A 21,087-nucleotide genomic window follows, 5' to 3' on the forward strand; every position below is an offset into this window, starting at 1 on the left:
GCGGCAGGACAAGTGCTGTGCTGCGTTCTGCAGTCACAGCCGGTAGCGCGAAGATGATGCGACAGCAGCTGCGGAACGAAGGCAGCCGGGGCTCGGAGCGGTGGTGCAGCCGCAGCGAGGTGGCTTCCAGGCAGGTGCTGTCACGGGGGAAGCAGGTTTTACTCTCAGCTGTGCCCGGAAAGGCACTGGCATGAGCACAGCAAAATGTCTTGCCTCTTGTTGGCTCATTTTCTTCTGAGGACGTAATGAACCTTGTAAGTTTATGGCATTAGAGATGTACAAAAGCAAATGGAACCTGCCCTGATATAGGACACTTAAATAAACAATCAGCTGATGTCAAATTTGGATTTGTTTCAATTATTTCCCGTGTGAAGCTTTTTTTCTAGTTTTCTATTAGAAGCAGCAGATCTTTGTGTTGGGTGCAGGACAAAGATGGTTTGTTTCAATTATTTACCTTTTTTAAAAATGAATTGTTCAAACAAGTCTTGTCGTTTCTAAATCTTAACAGCAGATGTATCTCTAATATGTAGTACAAGTATGGAAAATAAAAGAAAAAAGCACATTTACAAAATTATTGAAAAACATTTATTATACTTGAATTGAAATGTGTACATCTTATTAAAAAAAAAAGCAATTTGCTGGTGCCATAATTTAATTCCAATTTCAAGTGAGCTGGACAAACTACTGTACAACTTTCAATATTCTTTAAAATTAGATATTTGGATACTTTCCGATCAAGGATTTTTCCACTTTTATAAAACATCTGGATTTGAATATGGCGCTGAGCTGAAAAGACACAATTGTCAGTTCAATAAAATACTAGGACCAAAAATACCCAAGGATGAACAATTTATAGGCAGAAATGTTTAAGTACATAAAATTAAGTACATAAAATTTTACTTTCAGTGCAGAAAAAGTGAAAGAGGAAAGAAACTAGCTTTCAGGAATTGAGATTTTCAAAATGCCACAGCTTTAAGCTTTTTTGCTAAGCACTTGAGCCAGTTACGTAAGAGGGAATTAAAAAAATCGAAGGGTTTTTTTTTCCTTTTTTTTCTTTCTACCTGCTGCAGTAGTTGCCTAGAATGCCAGTGCAGCATAAAAAGCCAACTGCTCCCCAGCTTTGAAGCCCGAGACCAAGGTGGGAGCGTGCGAAGGCACAACGGGGCGGGCAGCACCTGCCCTTGACACCTTGTCAACCCCTCCCGTGCGCGCGCCCGGGGAGGCGCAGGACACGCTGGGCCGCGTCCTCACCCCGACACCCAGCGCCAGCTTCCCGGGAAAGGAAATACCTGCTCCGTAGCGGGGTTACGGTGCGGACCGGGCATCGGAGGGCAGAGAAATGTCAACAGAAAAGGTAAAATCCTTGTCCACGGTGCCGGCCGCAGCCAGGCCGTGCCTGCTCGCCGGGAGGCTGCGTGGCGCCAGCTCGGTGCTGCCTTAGCAACTCCCCTGGTGCTGCTGAAAGCCACGGTGGCCCCTGGGTGCCAGGGGGTCAACTCCCCTCCTTGGCAGTATTCATTAAGTCAGAAACCCCACGTCTCACTGCTAGTATTTTTAAACCCACAATTTTACAAGCAAAAAGTTAAACTGCAGGAGTGCTCTGCAGGAAATCTAGGAAACCAAAAATAAAGGATGCATAGGCAATTCTTTTCCATTAAATTTGTTAAAGCAAAACACAATTACTTGGTACCCCATAGGATTTATATTAATCCTTCCAACAAGGTACTATTGATAATGCAGTTTGCTGCATGCATATATTGCATCTGTCTAGGACTTCTTAAAAGCCCTATTCTGGCATTTACATTTCTTACATACACTCTTATACACAATTTACACGGGAAGCTGTTTTAACAGCTTTGCTCTCGGAGACCTGACAACCTGATCACGATCAGCTTAACTACTCATCTCCACACAAATTAATATGTGCTCCGCTAACGTCGAAAAATAAAATCAGCGTAAGGTACAAGCAAGTAATAGACAAACCAGCACGGAAAGGTAAATGCCCCCGGGACGTTTACATTCATCTCCAACCGGACACAGAGAGCAGAGGGCAGCAGCGCTCGGCCCCCACACCCGGCATCTACTGGCCACGTTCGCCTCTCCCGGCGCAGCCCTCTCGGCATCACCTCCCAGCACGGAGCCCGCGCTCGGCCATGGCAGTGGTTACAAAGCTCAACTATCAACAGCGCGTTAGAAAGGTCATCTTGTGTTTTCAATATGAAACATCTTATACGGTGAAGTTAGATCCTCAGTTTCTGGATGATCTTCATAGTCTTTAGGCAGGACTTCATTCTGCACTGAAATACCAGTCTAGCACGTGTGACATCATTTCAAAATTATATGGAAACCTTCGTTTTCAGCTAAAAAAGAAAAAGCAAAGTCAGTCTTTCCTAAGCAGAATGGTACTAGCTGATTCACCAAAATGCCAGAATGAACTTACTTGTTCTTTACTACAGAGACCATGAAATAGTAAATAAATAAAATATCCTGTGGATATTACACTTAAGCTAAGCACTACCAAAAGGGTTAACAAGCAAGACAAACAGGTAAATAATTATCTGCTGGTTCACATCAGGACATTCAAGTAGACTTTAAACAAATGTGTTGTTAGGATGAACAATGTATAATTGACTCCTCACAGTCGGGACAGTTTCTTTAACTGAAATAGGCCAAGAGTCAAACTTGACCTGTAGTTATGGCAACTCCCGCCTACTTTTGTCTCAGGAATAATTGGGATTTCTCCAAAAAATGGTGTCCAGCTCAACCACCAGTAAGGAAAGGGAGATTCACTCCACGCCCTGAGCAAGCCGGAGCACCAGTCGTTACGGCTGAAGTTCAGGTGAACCCCACGTTACGGCCGGTGGGCAGTTAAATGCATCCAGCCCGCGACAGCCCGGGCGGGTTTGTCCTCTGACCGTCCCAGGTACCGTGAGGGGCGCCTGGCTGCGGCGGGCGCTGCCGGCGGCGGCTCTGCGAGGATCGCGCTGCTCCGCGCGCAGGCGGAGGGAAGAAACGGTTTGAACGCTGGCAGCAGGCAGCCTACCTTTTATCGTGGTGAACAGGAAACAACTCTCATCTTGAAAGTTCTGAACCATCTGCAGAAAAAAACAGAACAGTGGGAACCCTCCTGAGCACGACCCTTTTAGAAATAAATCGGATACTGAACACGGCCTTCGATAAGTAAGTGCCTGTTTTGGCCTTACTCAGCAAGGGTTCAGGGATTTGCTCATAGCGATGGGGCACCTGTTCTGGGAACTCCCAAACTGAGTAGCAGCTGTTTGAGGGATGCCCGTACGACCGTATATAAACATTATTTAGGTACTTCCTGCCTTTGGCACGTTCCATATGTACCAACTAATCACTGTTCAGGAAGGAAGGCCAGGGGTCTTTTGCTTCTTACAGTTTGAAATTACTCAATATGAGGAAGAAATTTAAGTGTTATTTTAAAGGCTGCTTCTGCTAATTTTAATGCAACGGCAAAAACAGTCTAAACATCAGAAGGCACCAGGTTGCATTATCAAGCAGAAAGAACAGTAACGAGAGAAGTAGAATGACAAAACCCATTTCATTAATACAAATACTTTTTTGTCACTGAAGTAACCTGGTCCCGTTACCTGGTCGCTAACAAGAATGTGGATACCAGTGGGACCCTGTCTGTAAACCTGATTAATCTGATGCAGAGGAATATTAAATGCCAGAGCAAGCTTGCGCGTGACTTCCGAGGCTGCCATTTCTTCCAAGTAGATCGCATGATATACTACAAAAAAAAAGAAAAAAATAAAATAAATAAAGGATTGTACTAATTTAAAACAAATAACTATGGGGAAAATACGTGTTTTTGTTTATATCCCTTGCCTTCAATATTAAACTTCAATACTAAAAGCTGAAAAACCTTTGCTCTGACTCAATAAGAAGTATAAACTATCCTGACTTTTCTTTTAAGGTTGTGTGTGCTAAGCACAGCGCTCTGTACGGGGACGGCTTCTGTCTGCTCCCAGACTGAAGGCAACTCCCAGGTGCCATTTTTTCCAGTATCCTGCACAAGAAGACTTGGTCATCTCTGCAACAGAACTAGACACAACTTTAAAGAGTCATCTAAGGATGACTTTGGAATTCGTTTGTAGTGTCTCAAAAGAAACAGGACTTTTAGATGTATTTATTTTACCAGCAATGCTGTGCTGTTGCAGTGTTTTTTTTTTTTTTTTTTGAATAATGAAAGTCCTTTCCAACTATGAATCATGTCCTCAAAGCTGCAGTGAAGGGAAATACAGCACAGGAAACCAACGGAACAGTAACGTGGAGCAGCTATTCATAATTTGATGCTGCATTGACAGCTTTATAGGTTTAAATAAGTAAAAATTACTTTTACAGCAATTCCACTCTTGGATGTTGTTCTGTCCTGAACAACAAATTGAAGAAATCCAAAGGAAAAACCTACATATCTGGACAGACAGCATCCTGTTCCCAGATCTCATACATGAGTAGTAGCACAGCATCAGCCTATACAGATTTTATGGATTTCTTGGTGGGGAGTTGGGGTGGGAAAGCTCCTTCCCTCGAAGCCGAGGGCGAGAGAACAATAATTTACAGTTGTTTCACTCTCTAAATTAAAAGACTGATGTGAATTAAATACTAAGTTTCTATCTGTGTTAAAACAACAGCTGCCTCCTACAAAAAGGCCATTAAGATCATGAGCCAGAACAACTTGGCTGTTTTCCCTGGTCCAACCCTTGCCATTTTTACTTCTTCAGTTGCACAGACAAAGACAACAAAACCTAGGTGAAAATGGCTAAGAACACAAGTCTTTAATTTGCAGTTAGGGCTTTTATGTTCATCTCTGCTCATACGGTGAACATCTTGGCTGTACAACAGAACACAGCTCATCTGAGAGCTCCTGAATCAGTTCTCCACATAAATACAGTTAACTTCATCAATGGACTGAAAATCTGTAATCTAGTCTTGAGAGGTTTTCACCTTCTGTTCATCATTTGCAATGTTAAACTATTATCATCATCACCATCTCAACTCTTGTTCAGGAATTTACGTATATAAATGTGTGTGTATATATATACACACAAAATTCCCTACAGATCCTCTGTACGCCACAAACCCAATTCCAGTTCTTGAAAAAACAAGAACTGTTTTTCCATTGTTTCACTCGTGTCAAGCATGTTTCACATGTGTCAGCACCCTAGGAAGCCCCAAGAGGCCCTACCATATATTGCACCGTTGCTGCTGTCACCGTTGCCCGCGTCTTGGCTTTCCAGTTGAAGGCTCCTTGATGGCTCCTGACAGACGTAGATTGTTAAACGAGGTCTAACAGACCTGCAATTTAAAAAGACCTCACATTAGAGCAAAGCTCCCTTTCCTGGGGAATAAAGACACTGAAATGTCACAAACACGAATCTATTGTGGTAACAGACCCCTGAAATGTTTTCTCTTTCTCAGACTCCCCAAACCTTTTTGTATAACGGCTCAATCTAAGGGGCTGTGACGGGTCTCTCAGGTGCCACCACACTGGATTTAAACAAAATTTCAATGAATTCTGTGTTCACCAAGACACGGTGAGTGGCTGGAGAGCAACGACAGTTCTTACAGAAGGTCAGTGGTAATAACTGCCCATCTGAGTCAGATGCATCGGTCAAGAGGCTGCGTGTGTTAAGAGCTGCAGCCGCAGAGACCCGTCTGTTCTGGGCTCCCCTACACAAGAGGTTTCGCCTCTTGGCGCCAAATTCTGGTGCCGCAGGAAGGCGGCGGCGCCGGGGCCGCCTCGGAGCTCGCGGCGCCCGCGTCTCCCCACGCTCGGCTCCCTGGGAGCCCCTCCTGCCCGCCTGGCCTCCGCGGGTCTCACCTGGACTTGAGTGCGTTGTAGAGCCGAATGCCATCGGCCGGACCACAGATCTGCACCAGGTCTTCTCTCGTCAGCTTCAGTAAATCAGCACCTGGAGAGACACGCCAGGGTTTAAAGTTTAGTGTAGAGCACCTAAACTTTGTAAAAGAAAAGGGACAATCACTGAAACTGAGAGTAGCAAATCCTGCAAGTGTGAACAAGCCAGGACAATTTAGACAAGGCAGTAGCTAGCACTAAGAAAAATGCCTGATTGTCCAAAGGCAATGAGTTTCAGTTGATGGTGGTCATATTTTGGAAACAAAACAAAAACAATCCTGCAAAACATGCAATTTTAGTAGATTCAGCTGACTGCTCTGTATCTCAAGGATGGCTTAAATGAGTCAAAGATGATCGGTGAAAACAACTCTGCTTGCCAGGATATTAACTTGAGAAAAAGTTACTGTAATAGACAAGTGAAAAGACAAAAAACAAAACAAAACAAAAAGCCACCTTGCTATGGAATATTCCACACACAAAAGCCAACTAGAAAAATCTGTCACAATCCTTTAAGTACTATATTAAAAAAAAAGCTGAGGGAACCTGATAAAAGCCCCACCTCCTGCTTCAGAAGAAATGGATTTATTAGCAAGATTAGATATGTTTCATCACAGAGAGTCAATAAGAACTGGTTAAAAGATTTCCAAAGTGGTCTCAACAGAAATCTCATACCGAAGTTTACCAGGAGAGCTGCCTTCTGCCAGCAAGTGCAAGTGTTGTGGAACAGGCAGAAAACACTCGGGCAGCTGCCAACAGACATAAGCAGCTATGGAAGGGACGGAGCTTTAAGTCCCAGGGGTTTCCAGACGCTGCCTCTGAGCCCCCTGCACGGTGGGGACTGCAGCCCCACAGGATCCGCCGCGGCCGCGGGCCTGGCCAGGACGGTGCCATCCCCATCCCACAGAGAACGCGACGGGAGCGATGGCAGCAGCCCCAGGAGCAGCGCCTGTCGCCGCTCGTGCCTAGGCCCCTGTAGGGGAAACCTGGCTCCCAGCCGCTCAGCAAGGAGCCAGGAGACCTTCCTTTGAAATGAACAAGGAAGGCAACAGCTAGATGTGGCTTCCCTGGTCTTCTGAAGCTTGCTCCTTCCTTAAAGCAGACTCCTCTACGAAAAGACTTTGCCATACCTGAGACTTTGAAGACTGTCCAGAGCTTCAGAGCTTGGAAGGGATGAAAGTTTCCTATGTTATAACCAAGCTTACCTCCCAAGAAAAGGATCTAATGCGGGGGAAGATACTAAATACTCCGCAACTACCTCATGAGCAACTTCTTGCACTCCCTTCCAGACGACCACATAGGGCTGCCATCAGGAAGCAGCCGACCAAAGTAGAGGGTGTGCAACTCCAACTCACCAAATTCCTGACTTTTTATCAAGTACTCATCAAGGGTAAAATCAGGACCAGGAAAAAAGAACCTAGCTTCACTTCTGGGTATCAGGGTCAATTTGCAAACCAGCAACTAGAATAAGATACCTTCCATTGTAAAATGAACTCTTAACAAACAAATTAGGAAGTTACCCTAAATAGTAATTCTATAATATTATTTTTACAGAAGAGTTTCCCACACCACACTTGCATATTAATACAAAGAAAAGAAAAAAAGAAAAACTGTAAGCATAAAAATAAACTATATATACCTGAGAAATTTGAAAAAAGCCTTGTATAGGTGGAAAACCTATGTTTGAGCAACCATTGCTGAGTTTCCTGGATTGTGGCTGAAGGATGAAGTTGCTGTAAGAAACAAGATGGGACATGATAATTTGGATATTAAAGAAAGAAAAAAGAAAAGTCTCACTCAGTTAAGCACTTTTTCTCAATACTCATTAATATCAAGGAAGGTGAAAATCCAATGTACTGAAGCAAACGGAAGCCTTTATGCAAAGACAGCCACGAGCAATGCCAGAGAACTGACACTCACATCTCCAGACCCTTGAGAGATCCCATCTCCTTGATGATTTGGGGAGGAAGAATTGCTGCAGAAAGACAGAAAGAAGATGATATGAAATTTCCCAAACAATATCTCTGTTCAAAGACAAACACAGCATTGGGAGACACTTAGTAGCATTAAGCACTAATGTGCAATTCTTCCACATTCTTCTACATACAAGTTATCTGGTTTTTATTCCTTACCAGTTGGAGAAGCAACTTTGCTAGCCCTCACAGGAGGATATAAGGCCAGTTTTATGTCTTGACTAAGAGACTAAGAGATAGGCAATAAAATGCAAGGCATACAAAAAAAAAGCGTATGGGCCAGACAATACTACTACAAATCATTCCTTGATCGTCCAAAGTTTAATTGCAGTAGCTTATTTAATACCTTAATAAAAAACATTTTCACCAGTACAATTTCTGTTATAGAGCTTCTGAATATTTTTCTGTTCTTTCTTTTTTTTGTTATGAATTACATTAACAGCATAAATGAGGGGCGTGGAGATTGTTTGCTGGAAGAGGCAATGTAGTTTTATACACTTGTAAGAACTAAATTAGAATAAATACACGAAAGACAGGGCATCTGCTGTACATCAAAGGACAAGAGGAAAAGTTTCCAGTAGTGAATAGTGAGAAAGAAAAATGGCATTTGGAGGCTAAGGAAGTTGTTATATAATTGAATCACTTCATACAACGGTCAAACTCTAAAATAAATATGTGAGTCAAGACATTAATCTAGCTCTCATTCCCCCAGAGACAGGGAGAACAGTTGCAAACTTCCAGATTTACTTTAAAGAGTACTTTGAGTAAGCTGGGCTTTAAAATATTATCTTAAATTGTGCTACAGAAAAGAAACTCACCTGTCTGGGACACTGTAGGTACTATGTTGAGCAGAGGTAAAAGTTGGAGCAGGAGTAGGACTGTTGTTTACAAAAGTTGTAGGAGTATCAGGCCATGGTGAGCACTGAAGATAAAAAAATAAAATTGTAAGTTCCCCTTAAAAATACTTTTTACTTTGTTGTATAGGTCTTTTGCTCAAACATTTTTTTTTCCTACATGAAATTTTGATTTGTGATTCCAAATCAAGATTCCCTCCATCCCACATGTTCCATGCAGGTATTCTAAGTAAATCAATTGTGTTTTTATTTTGTTCCTTCAAAAACCTATCCTCATTGTCTTCAGTTAACACAATGAAGATGGAAGTCATGAAACTTAGGGAAAATCTGTATAGATTACTCAGTCAAATAAAAAACAAACAAAAACCCCACAAGCCACCAGCTGAAAAACTTCCTTCATCCTTACATGAAAAGGCTGTTTAAATCATGGGTATCACGACTGACAACAGGTATTCAGCAACAGAAAGACAAAACTGGGAAACTAGATTTCAAATTGCTGACAAATGTAGTAGAGCTGCCCTGGCAGCAACTGTATCAAAATATAAACACATTGTGCAGTATAAATTTTCTTATTTTATCATTCATGCAGGACTAAAATGATGGCACGTGTATTGCTTTCTCTAAGCTGCTTAATGAAATTCTCAGATCCACATTTGAATCCTCACAGGATTCAATAGGTATATACGAGTCAGCTTTTTTGCATTTCTAAAATCATCATCACAATAAAAGCCCATGACACTGGCTGTTAGTATTTCCAATGCCATTGCAAATACTTTAAAGGAAACAAAGAAACAAACCAAGAGGCTGCCACCAAACCCCGCTCTGGGTATGTTCAGAGACAACGACCAGGAAGAACCTGCCCCTGGCTCTGCTGGCGCCAGCAGCTTTGCCGATGGCTGCACGCGCGCGACCCTCAGTTACGCAGTGCAAGTCCCCTGAACTGCCCACAGTGCCATTCCTCAAAGGGGGCTCTGCTACGACCTCTTCTTGTTTTATTCTGCAAAAATTTTATTTTGCAAAGGTGACACATACCCTTAGTTTTAAAACAAAAGCTCAACGCAATAATGCTAGTTCTGTTCTTCTAAATTATTTTAAAAGTGAAATTAATTATCTGAGATTCTCTCCATAAAGCTTAATAAAAACACCTTTTAGTATGAGGTAATGAAATTATAGGTGAATATGGCAGCATGTACACTGGCTCTATTCTCTCTCCTTTTATGTAACAGATCAGTAGATTTTGGCAAGGAAAAAAAAAAAAAATTAGCACCCAGATGGGTATTTTAGCACCCAGATGCTGAATTCGGAGAGCTCGGAGGGACGGAGCGGGCCCAGCTCCAAAGAAGGGCTCAGAACAGTTGCTACAACGCATCTTCCGGGAGCACCCCGAGCAGGCAGGCTGCTGTCCTGGCGCGTTCGGAGCGGCCACGGGTACCAGGGGTCACCGAGGGGCTCAGAGCAGCCCTGGGTAAGGCCCCTCTAGCAGGCAGGAGGGGCCGTGCGGGTGCGTGGGGACACCAGGGAGAGGGGCCGCACTCACCCGTGCCCCTCACGGTGCCCGTATTCCCCCCGCGGGCGCCCGCCCGGCACCGCACTCATCTCCAGACTGATCCTGGGGTATTTCCCACATTTCCAAGCCCACAGCGAGGTCGGTGAGGACACTGAGCAGAGCAGGCTGGGGACACTGGCACACAAGCTCATCAGAAGCTTGAGGAGCAGAGCAGCGCTGCGAGGCAGCGAGTCCCTGCTGCGTCCGGACTCAGCAGGGAGCAGGAAGACGACAGGAATCCCACCTTTGCCTGCACGGAGCTGGGGACACACCGGAGCACTCACACATGGTCACTTCTGAGCTCCGAAGAGGGACCTCCGGACACTACTAACGCTCAGCTCTACCCAGGACCATGCATTACAGGAGGGCAGCGTTAACCTTTGCTGAAGAACTTGACACTGTCCTCAAATATCAAATCAAGACTAAAAAAAACACATCATCCTTAGAGAGCAGGTCATCAGCTTCACCGTACAACACTCAATTTGGTCAAGAAATTAGAAAATACAGAGTTCTTGCGCCAAGGAACAAAGTATCTGATCAGGATAAAGAAGAAAGTATCTGAGTTTATTATTCTGAACACTCTTTTAATCAACTGTAGCTGCAAAAAAAAATGTGCCCATTTGATCAAATTTAATCAAATTGTACTTTGCATATTCTGGTTTGTGACAGAGGGTATAAATGGGAAGACTAACACACCAGCCAACCAACTATGGGATACAAAAAAAAAAAAAAAATCTGCAGAGACCACTATCATGATACAAGTTCATCTACTTTTGCAAAGATGAATTCCCTGAGAAAAGCTATAGTTTCTCTATATCTGAAAGAAATTTTAAAAATGCTGCCTCTTTCCTAAGATTGTCCCTGTAAGAAGGCCATCTGTATATAAACATCAGCTGTGAGGTCCAAGCATAGCACTAATTTTGTAGCCTAACACCGCTATTAAAAAGTCAAATCTCCACATCACAAGACACTAAATTTAACTATGCATCTGTAAGGAAAATACTGAGATAAAAACTGCAGAAAGTTTTGGGGAATGCATCAAATTTTGAAACATGAGGTGAAGGAATAATGGAAAGGCTTTTCTACATGGCAACCATACCAAAATGAATGAGAAGGAAAAGATGGCAAAGTAAATAAATACTCATTCTTAGGAAAGGATAGGAGAAGAACAGAATGACCTTTGAGAAAACAAGCTCCTTCATCTATGTCAGAATCCCACAAGAATTCAATTGGAAAGAAAAGATAATAGATTCAATTTTTCCTGAAGGAACCCCTGCAAGAGACCAATTTGACCAAATGGGATTGTAAGTGAGCTGGAAGAAATCATAAGGAAAAAAAAAAAAAAAAAAAGAAGAAATGCCAGCAACATCTAGCAACCTGGCAAGAGCTTATAGGGCAAAAAAAAAGAAATCCAATATATAAAATCAGGTGGCCAGGTTAGGTATGGGAGGAAGATAACAGCAGCTTGAAAAAAGGAAGCAGACTAGAGATTGGCTCAAATTATGTTTCTGGAATTCCTGAAAATAATATATAACAACATAATATGTAAAACGGCGTTGATCCTTACACATGAGCTAAGGAAACTCGACTTCAGTTTTTGCTTCCAGGGCCTGACTGATGGCAGGCGCCTCCCTTGGAGCTGCGCTTCTGAGGCAAGGCCGGGACACCAACCCACATCTCCTGATTCACCGCCTCGGAGGATGCTCTCCAAAGATGGAACTGCCCTCGGGAGAGACACTGATCCAGCCTGCACTGCGGCCCCTGTCCCCTCCACAGGGTCCCCAAATGCAGGCCTGAGGACAAGAGCATGGGACAAGCCTGATGAGTTGGGCCATCCCACTGCAGAGACACATTCTTGTCCTGGATCAAACTGGGAGTACACAGCTTGCTTGGAAATATTAATCAGTGTATAATGATTACCAAGGTTGCACTGTGAGCACAGCAAAAACAGTCTTTCATCGGATCTTTCGGGGGCTTTTTAGTATTTTTGCTAATGACAAAAATCGTCGTTGGTGTTGGAAAAAAAACAAAAATGGTGTTGGAATATACCACAGGTTAAATCTGATTATACCAAATTAGAAAGGCTGAGAGTACTTCATAAAACAGGACTAAAACTCAAAAGTATTTTGACAAATGGAAAAAAATAATCCGAAGAGAGGATTTTGCTAAGGCAAAGGTGGAGTAGCGAGCTACCCAAGCAGAGCAGGGGCAGAGGGGGCAGCCCGGCTGCAGGGCAGGGGTGGCAGCGCTGCAGAGGCAGCAGCAGGGTGAGCCGGGCGGGCAGCGCGTGCTCCCGTGGAGCTGCTGGAAACACCACACACCAAGAGGGACATGGAGCGCCACGCAGAGCTCGGAGGAGAGCCACCAAGCACGGTCATACATGGAGAACATTGTCTGCACAAAGCAAAACCTGAGACAGTCGGGATGTTAACAGCTTAACCGAAGCAAAGCCTTGAGGAAGCCAAGAATGTTCTGTAAGGAGCAAGCAGTGAAGAAACAACCCTCATGTTATCCTTTACACATCAGAAGTCTGCTTCTACCTGCTGATACGCAACTTTTCTTCACTACAGCTAAATTAATGCTCTCCTTCATAGTTCAGCATTTCAGGAGCTTTCTACAGACATTGCTGAGTTTCCATTTTTGGAGAATTTTATGAACAGGTCAGACAAATTTCAGGTATTATTTAACTATAGTTTGTCTTATTCTGGCAAGGGATTTATTACATCTGTCTTAAAGCTAGAATCATTCTCTTTAGCACATGCAATAATAGAAAGGGATGGGAGGAAAAGGTAAAAATCCTTCATTTCCTAATATCTCTTCAAATATTAGAAAGGTGATGCTATGCTAGTGGTGAAATCCCATTTTGCCTTCTTTTAACTCCCCATAGAGCTATAGATCTATCCAGTACAGAAATAAAAGACATAAAGGATTTGTGGAAAAACGAACAAACAAACAAAAACCCACCACCACCACCACACACATACAGAAGACTAAACAGTAAATTCAGATAGCCCAGTGCTTACTTTCAGGGAGGAAAAGGAATTCCTCAGAAGGAATTTCTTACATCCTACTTAACCCCCTCTCTTGCTTGCTTCCCTCTCACCCTCTCCCTCCATTACATGCTTCATGAACAAGGGAAAGGCAGATATTTAAGAATTTTATTTCCTAAACCCTACATGTCAATTAGCAGATCACAAATACAAATGAAACTATGTCCTAGGGCCAAGAGTAAGGCAGGCACTGCCAAAGCGCTGCTGTAAACAACTGCAAACACAACATGCCCATTCGAACAACAAAGCTAAACAATTATTTTCAACAAAACAGACTATTAACAGACATTTCAACAAGCCAAGTGGAAGAGGCAGGATTATTTCTTATCTTAAAAACGCTAAGACTTTGACAGACACCTTAAACAGCGTTGTGGTAATCTGGCCCTCAGAGGAGAAGCGTACAGGGTATCAGTGAGATTCACCTGAGGGGCCACGCAGGGTTGGCACCCCAGGCTGCAGGGTATGCTCAGTGTGTTGAAGCTGCCTGCAGCACAGGAGGTGGATGGCGGAACGAACAACAGGAGCTCATAAACAACTATCTGCAACAGTTTGTGGAATTTTTAAAGTACTGATGAACATAGAAAGTTACACTGAACCTAAGTAGAAATAAAGATGGGACAAATCTTCTACTAAAACTTCTAGCAAACGTTGTTGTTCCTCTTTCCACTAGTCACATACATAAAGGAAAGCAAAAGCTGTTTCATTTAAACTCACATAAAGTGAACACCCTTGACCTTGAAAAGTTAAAACATTCCCTCTGCAACAATTTATCTTATGTGTTAGATTTAGGAAGCATTCCTTTGCTACGCACAAGCATGGAGTAATTGGTGTACAGAGACACGAATAAAATTAAACCACAACAATCAAAATGGTTTTGCTTTATATATATGCATCACGGAAGTTTCTCCTATATCTAACACTGCACAAGGAATCTTGCACAATGAAAAGGTAAGCAGAAGTCCCTTACACTGCCTCGCTTTGCCAGAGAATCACCGTAGTCTGCTGGCAAAGTCCGCTTGCTGGACTTTTTCTGCTCATGTTCAACTGCATCTTCAATTATAGGCTCAAGCCTCATCTGGACAAACACCAAAGATGTGGATCAATTTCTTTTCATTATACAGTGAGGAAAGATCTAAAAGCCTTTTAAAAACTTGAAATCTTTAGAAAACTTTACAGAACTCACTGATGTTTAAATAAAGGGAAAATGTAAAAATCTACTGAGGCTCTGGCCTTAAATTCAATGCATCCAAACATACAGATTGGAGTTCAAATTTGGCAGATAATTCTAGATTCCCCCCTCCTCTTTTTTTTTTTTTTTTGGCTTTTAATCGGTAAGGTTTTTAGATCTGTACCATAAGTACAGTAAATCAAATACTGTTCAACCTCAGCGCGTTTTAATGCTAGTATCTATTGAGTATCTAAATGAAGTTTACTAAACAGAATCTTAACATTTAATGTTGCTTTTATTGGACATATGTCTTAAATAAACAGCCTACCCTCGCATAGACCTCCAATTCTCCCCCAACCCTTCCAAATCTGTAGCTAAAATATGTTGTATCTCAATATTTTTTTCCCAGTTAATAGATGCAATCCTATTTTGTTACCTCTGTGAGAACTGTGGTGTCATATGAAGGCTGATACTTTTCTTTTTCATGTGCAGTTCTTTTTTCCATCTTTTCTCTGTCCGTCTTCTGTTTCCTGTCTGCTCCTTTTGGCTAAAAATAAACCGGGATATGAACAAAAATGCAGACAGAAAATAACTTTGTAATCAAAATCTAACCTCAAAAGTCAAGCAGTAACATAAAGATGCCTCCCAATTTTATAGGAGATTTTGAGGGATTTACGAGTTTTTTCCTACTGTTACCTTAAAAACTTTGATTTGACAGCTGGCTGAATGCAGATGATCTGTATAGTCTCCATTTTCAGTCTGCTTAAAAGTGTCAACTTGAATCCGAAATGGAACTCCTTTCTCTCCCCCATGTTTACGAGGGGTAAATTCAGTGCTGATACAATGTACCTACACAAAATATGCAAAAAACGCACTTAGAAGTATTCTAGACATACACTTAAGCACATGTTACTATGATTACACACATTCCCTGAAGGGAAGTAACAAATCATCTAAGCCTGTACAAGGACAAAGTCGTATAACAAATGAATGCTTCATTTTCCTTCTGTCCACACAGACCCACACGTGTCCACCAAAACAAATACAATGTCTCCAAAAACCTGAAGTCATTATAGATAGTCATTAAATGAGAACCTCATGTGAAAGCTCTCATGCTGGGCCTTACAGTAAATACATGTGGATGACAACAGTATCTAGCAAGCAAATACTTAAAACGACTATTGTTCAACGCATTATAGCTAAAATAAATTTGAAAATTAATTGTAATGAATACTACCAAAATAATACAAGGTCTCTGACTAGAGTTTTTAACTTCTGGCTGAGCAGATTGTTTATAAATATGTTTAATGCCTAATTCTCTATAAAAGTCAGTGGACATTAGTACTAATTACATGCTTTCTTAATGCAATTAAGTCCCTTTTTTTGTTGTTGTTGTTTGGTTGGGTTTTTGTTTGTTTGTTTTGTTGTTGTTGTTGTTTTTTTTTTTAAAAAAAAAACTCTTTGAAAGCACTACATCAGCCTAAAGACTTTGGGTTTATAAGCTAAAAATACTCCTAAAAGATCCCTAATAGAAAAAGTGTAACAGAATTTGAACGAATTTCACTGGAGAGTGTTCCCAGCTTTTGCTTGCTTCCGGAATATCAAGTCAGCTATGCACCATGGACACCAGCAAACTTCACACTCCCTAAGACAACAGTATTATCTTTTTATTTTCTGTGGCTCGAAGCAACAGCAGAGAACCATGGATTGGGATTCGAAGCTTTACATGCAATTACTGCTGCTATGCTGCGTTCCCTAGCCTTTGGAATAGCTGTTATGCAAGTGTAATTCACCTATCAGCCCCATTTTCAGAAAGTCTGTTATCACTTCCTCTAAAATGTATTAAAAATATTCAATGGTTCATCTCATGCTTCTTCAAGCAAGGCTAAATTTCAGTAATTGTGTAATTATAGGTACAAAAATGTCTTTTTTTTTGCACTAAATATTTGAAAACCTGGATATTAAACTATTCTGGCAACCTGAGTATGAAATACTGCTACTTTTAATGAAGACAAAAGATTTGAGTAAAAAAAATCCAATGCCAAGCTAAGAGTAATATCTAGATAATTTCCAAAGAAAACATGCTAAAGTGTCCTGGATATAACAAAACAAAACAACCCTACGATAAGCAAAAGTGAAATAGAATCTTCCTTGAAAAAAACTATTCAAAAACACTCTTCGTAGCACATTAAGATCCACTTGGCATACTCGACGCCGAGCTGAAACACCATTAGGAGAGGAAGTCCTAAGTGAAATAATGGAACAGTGACAGTTATTTGGGAGAATATATTAATTCTAATTCTCAGTATGACTATGTATTTTAATCACTACAGCTCTTAAAAATGTCATTTTAAAAACTTTTTATTTAGATTGTTTTTGAAAGCTGCCTTTATTTACTCAAATCAAGATGAAAAGCTAACTGGGAATCCCTGCAGAAATACCAGTTGTTACAGTTCTGTGTTTCTTACAGAGTGTTCATGACCTGAAAGAGACCAAAAACACAGGCACCCAGACAAGTAAAGTTTCAAACCTGAATAAAAGCAGATGTACATTTTGTTGGATCCCACAAAAATTCAACTGCATTGAGCTGGCTTGGATTTGTCTTGATATCAATGACACCAACAGACATTGGAATATCTACATAAAAATAAGTAGTACATGTTTTAAAATAGCAATATCCCAAGAAAATCCAAGAAATTAAAGGTTACCACCAGCAACCACAGGCGAGCAGAGAAAAGCTGGGCATTGGGCGTTTAATAAGCCACCAATATTTTATTAACAATAAGCAAGTTAAAACCCATACAACATTTCCCAGGAGTAATCTGAAGTGTATTCAACATACAAAATTTTTTTTTCTTTTTCTTTTTTCTCTTCCCTTATCTCCCCCCGTTTACATACACAAAAATGATAGTCATGCAAAATAAAGAAACCATTTTGGTGCAAATGTTACTCAGTGTTCTCTTAATTACTATAACATTCAGTAATCAAAATTCAAATGAATATTAGTCCGCACACTGCTACTTTATTTCTGCAGCGCTTAACTAGAGATTTCACAGGGATCTGAAAACAGTAACATTTGTATCTGAAAAACCCACCAACTACCCACAAGGAGGCACACGGAAACTGTTTGGTGGTTTTGCTATCAGCATCCCCTAGCACCAAGGGGACCATCAGCTATTTAAACCTGGAACCTCAATTTTATATAATGCCCACCAGACACAATTATACCTAAGTCAAGAAGCCTGTCCCCAGGGCGGTTCCACTTCCAACCTTCTAGTTGCTGGTGCTCTGTATATTGCAACCTTCTGTCATGGAACACAACTCTTATAATACTCTAAAAAAGGAGGAAACAAGCAAGAAATGAGCCAGAAAGTTACTACATGGAAAGAAAAAGGCTGGTGATAAAGCACTAAAACATTCCAAAATAGCCATACGGCTAATAAAAACATATTTACAGGGAAGAGCTTAGCAATCAGCGTCACCCCAAAACATTCTAAAACACAGAACTAGAACTGAACAGCAGGAGATGCTTGAAAACATGGTAAAAAGGCAAAAGGAAATTATGTCTTATTGAATATTCTAAAGACCTAATAAATGAACTGCAGTGAACACAGCAAGACTGACTGCGCAGTACCAAGACTGCATAGGCAAAGAAGACTCATTTTAGAAAACAAACACAAAAGACTCCATTTATTCAGAAAGACAGGAAAGATATTTTGGCATTTTTTTCCATTAGAAATTTTGTGAATTATTGTAAACTGTTCTAAGGAATAAAATCCATAGAAAATTCCTTCCTAGTAAATTTATTTACAACAAACATACTGTTTTGATTAATAGTAAGAAGTAATAAGTAGCTTGCACCATGTCCCAACTATGGTAGCTGAAATAATCATCTAAAATGCAAGGACACCATTCACTTCTCAGCTAGCATCAATTATGCAACCACCCCCATGCCTGTGACCAGTTCAGCTGAAACAGGGGTCTGAGAGCTATGAGAAATAAATGTTTTTATCCTGCTATAAATGCACATACAAAGCAAATTATTATAGAGAGGACAAAACAAAAATAGACAAATTGCTACTGGATGAAAAAAATGTAGACAAAAGAATTCAATATCTTATTTCTTCTCATTAGTCTGCAGCTCTCCTTGTAATAACAGTGGTAGAAATATTCAAAAGAACCCCACAACTTTTAAATGAAATGCCTGTTCAAGATGGATTATGTGTTCTCGTTTTTATTTCTAAGTTATTTAAAGTTGTCTAAGTTATTTTAAGTTGTTTAAAGTTATTTCTAAGAACTTCTAAAGTTCTTGAAGCCCTTGCTCTTTACCACATACCCACCCTCTGCACCTTTTCCACTGCAAACAGCTTATCGCGTTTGCAGCATGAAGTATCTGCAGACACTTCCAACATGAAAAGAAACTTCTTAAATTACTGGGATTAGAGTTTTACCTGCCTGAAATGGAAAGATTCTTGATGCTACACTACCATGCCTGGCTGCACTAAAATTTACTTCCCCCCCCTCACCCCCAACTTTTACAATGCTTGTCCTCATCTGCCTACCACCTGGCTCATCACTAATAGGTGAACCAGGAAGAACAGAGCAAAGAGACTCCTCAAAGCTGTGAAAGGGCAAAGTAACAACACATTTACCACAGCAGCAAGTCAGCAGGCCAGGTTTAACTGTAGAGCTCAGAACGCTGCTTTTATACGTGCATTTAGTATTTCAAGAAATAATCTCTGAATGTGCATCCAGTAGATATAAAAAAAGACACTGGACTACAACAGTCAATCAGATTGTATAACTGACATAGCAAAAAGTTGACATGTACAGACTCAGTCTCCCACAGGCACAACATTCTGAATGTACTCTTCAGCGTGAATGGAAGAGTAGCTTTAATTAAAAGTGTTTTCCTTCTTCATCAGTATAAAATATGAGTAATATTTCTTCTGAAAATTTGATAAAATGTTCATATATTTAAGAAAAAAAGGTATTTTTTTCTCCATTAGCAAGTCTTCTAATTATTTATCCACTGAAGTAAATGTTTATCAGTTTGCCTCACTCTTACACTGAGTGCAGTACCTCAGACTCACAGAACCCACTGCTAATGTTAAAAAGTAAGGAGATAAATCTGCAATTAGGAACAGGACTTCCGTTATGGAACAATCTGTTCCTCGGCAGCAGAATTAGACAGGTCTGCTTTCCTATGGACATGTCTTCTATGTGCAGTATTCCACTTCTGCAAAAACCACAGATTGTTTCCATGTGTCTTCTGTGGCATCTGTTAAAAACGTGCTCACAGTACCTCCACTTCTTCCTAAATTAATCTCTAGCTTCCTTCCACATCTCCTAATCCCTTGGAAAAGGGAAAAAATGGCTCAAAACTGGCTGGAAAAAAGCCTTTAGTAAACGAGATATATTAAGCTGCGCATGAAATAACCATTTTATACACATATACAAGAGAGTGTTCTCTTGGATACTCATAGCCAGATACATCCTTATTTTATATTCCATTGATCAACAGTCGTTCTGAACAAGTATCCAATGACAACAGAAAAAAACATTAACAACATGTACAGTGTCTGGATTGGATTTATCCCACCTAACTCTAGTAACTTGAGGTCAAGTTACTGAGCAGAAAAAAATGGGCATGTTCAGGAGATTCATCTCATCCTAAAACAGAACAGACTATCGACCTCATAAATGGTACACGAAGTGATTATCTCACCTTCAGTTATCTGAATGTACATGAAACGAACCCATTCATAAATGGGGACATGTATACATGTACATTCTTTTAATTGGTAGTAAACCTGAAATGAAACAACAAAACTAAGCATTAGGTTCCACTGTGCCCATTTTCTTTACTGGTCAGAGCTGCTAGTCACTTCCCATCTGCCTCCATGAATCAAGAGTACAAGGAGAGGTTCAAAACTACTCTTTTCATCTGCAAGCAACAGAGGTTTGTTAGTAACATTGTCTAAGGAACTTCAGGTCACCTTCACCAGTTTTCCATTGATCTCCGGTATGTCTCCCGCTTTCCGGTTATCTAGCATCCGTATTTCATAGGACTGCCCTTTGAAGAGAAAAAGGATTGTATCAACAGAACAGTCAAAGCACAAAACCATCTGATGTTCAACACACTCAAATTAGCTTTCGGTTTATATGCGACACACACGAACAGCAGTACCTGAAACTTCTGTTTAAAATTTTATCACATCACAGCACAGGAATCTGCACAACAATGAAGCAAAACATATTGACCCCTTTTAAAACTACAGATACTCAGAAAATTTAAGTATTCTACTATACATCAGGATGACTACTTGTTTTCTCTAGCTAATTATTCCTGGAAAAAAAAATCACTATAAAAGTTGATTTCCTTTATTTTTGAAACTAATGAAAGGCAACACATGATGAACCAGAGACTGGTCCTATGAAACAATGCTGACTGCAATGAGTTCTTATAAATTCATACCAACAATTTGTATTACTCTCCCCTATACAATTTTGCTCAAGTGTCTGCTGGCATTGTATGATTTCTAGGCTCTGATCTCAGAAATAAGACTTCAAGAAAGCTACTTACCATTTTATTTTTCATAGGCAATAGTA

General features: G+C 40.8%; 1 protein-coding gene across 3 annotated transcripts in view; it reads right to left on the reverse strand.

Annotated features, from left to right (window-relative positions):
• Nucleotides 1-2,172: 2,172 nt before the first annotated feature.
• UBP1 (upstream binding protein 1) overlaps nt 2,173-21,087 on the reverse strand; it is a 45,680-nt gene continuing 26,765 nt past the window's right edge. For 2 of the 3 annotated variants that reach the window (XM_088520916.1, XM_010211612.2), the window contains 14 exons: nt 20,475-20,551; nt 17,704-17,809; nt 17,006-17,112; nt 15,172-15,324; nt 14,912-15,022; nt 14,275-14,382; nt 8,676-8,779; nt 7,805-7,859; nt 7,524-7,617; nt 5,852-5,942; nt 5,216-5,325; nt 3,615-3,757; nt 3,044-3,095; nt 2,173-2,360 (listed from right to left, as the gene is read on the reverse strand). In XM_088520916.1, coding sequence (XP_088377042.1) covers nt 2,326-2,360; nt 3,044-3,095; nt 3,615-3,757; nt 5,216-5,325; nt 5,852-5,942; nt 7,524-7,617; nt 7,805-7,859; nt 8,676-8,779; nt 14,275-14,382; nt 14,912-15,022; nt 15,172-15,324; nt 17,006-17,112; nt 17,704-17,809; nt 20,475-20,551 — 1,346 coding nt within the window. In that variant the 3' untranslated portion in view covers nt 2,173-2,325. The remainder of the gene's footprint in view (nt 2,361-3,043; nt 3,096-3,614; nt 3,758-5,215; nt 5,326-5,851; nt 5,943-7,523; nt 7,618-7,804; nt 7,860-8,675; nt 8,780-14,274; nt 14,383-14,911; nt 15,023-15,171; nt 15,325-17,005; nt 17,113-17,703; nt 17,810-20,474; nt 20,552-21,087) is intronic. The other variant, XM_010211613.2, reaches the window with a different exon arrangement.

Source organism: Tinamus guttatus, unplaced genomic scaffold (assembly GCF_059628265.1).
Source record: "Tinamus guttatus ecotype Peru unplaced genomic scaffold, ASM5962826v1 Tinamus_guttatus_pri_ptg000104l, whole genome shotgun sequence".
Classification (NCBI taxonomy): domain Eukaryota; kingdom Metazoa; phylum Chordata; class Aves; order Tinamiformes; family Tinamidae; genus Tinamus; species Tinamus guttatus.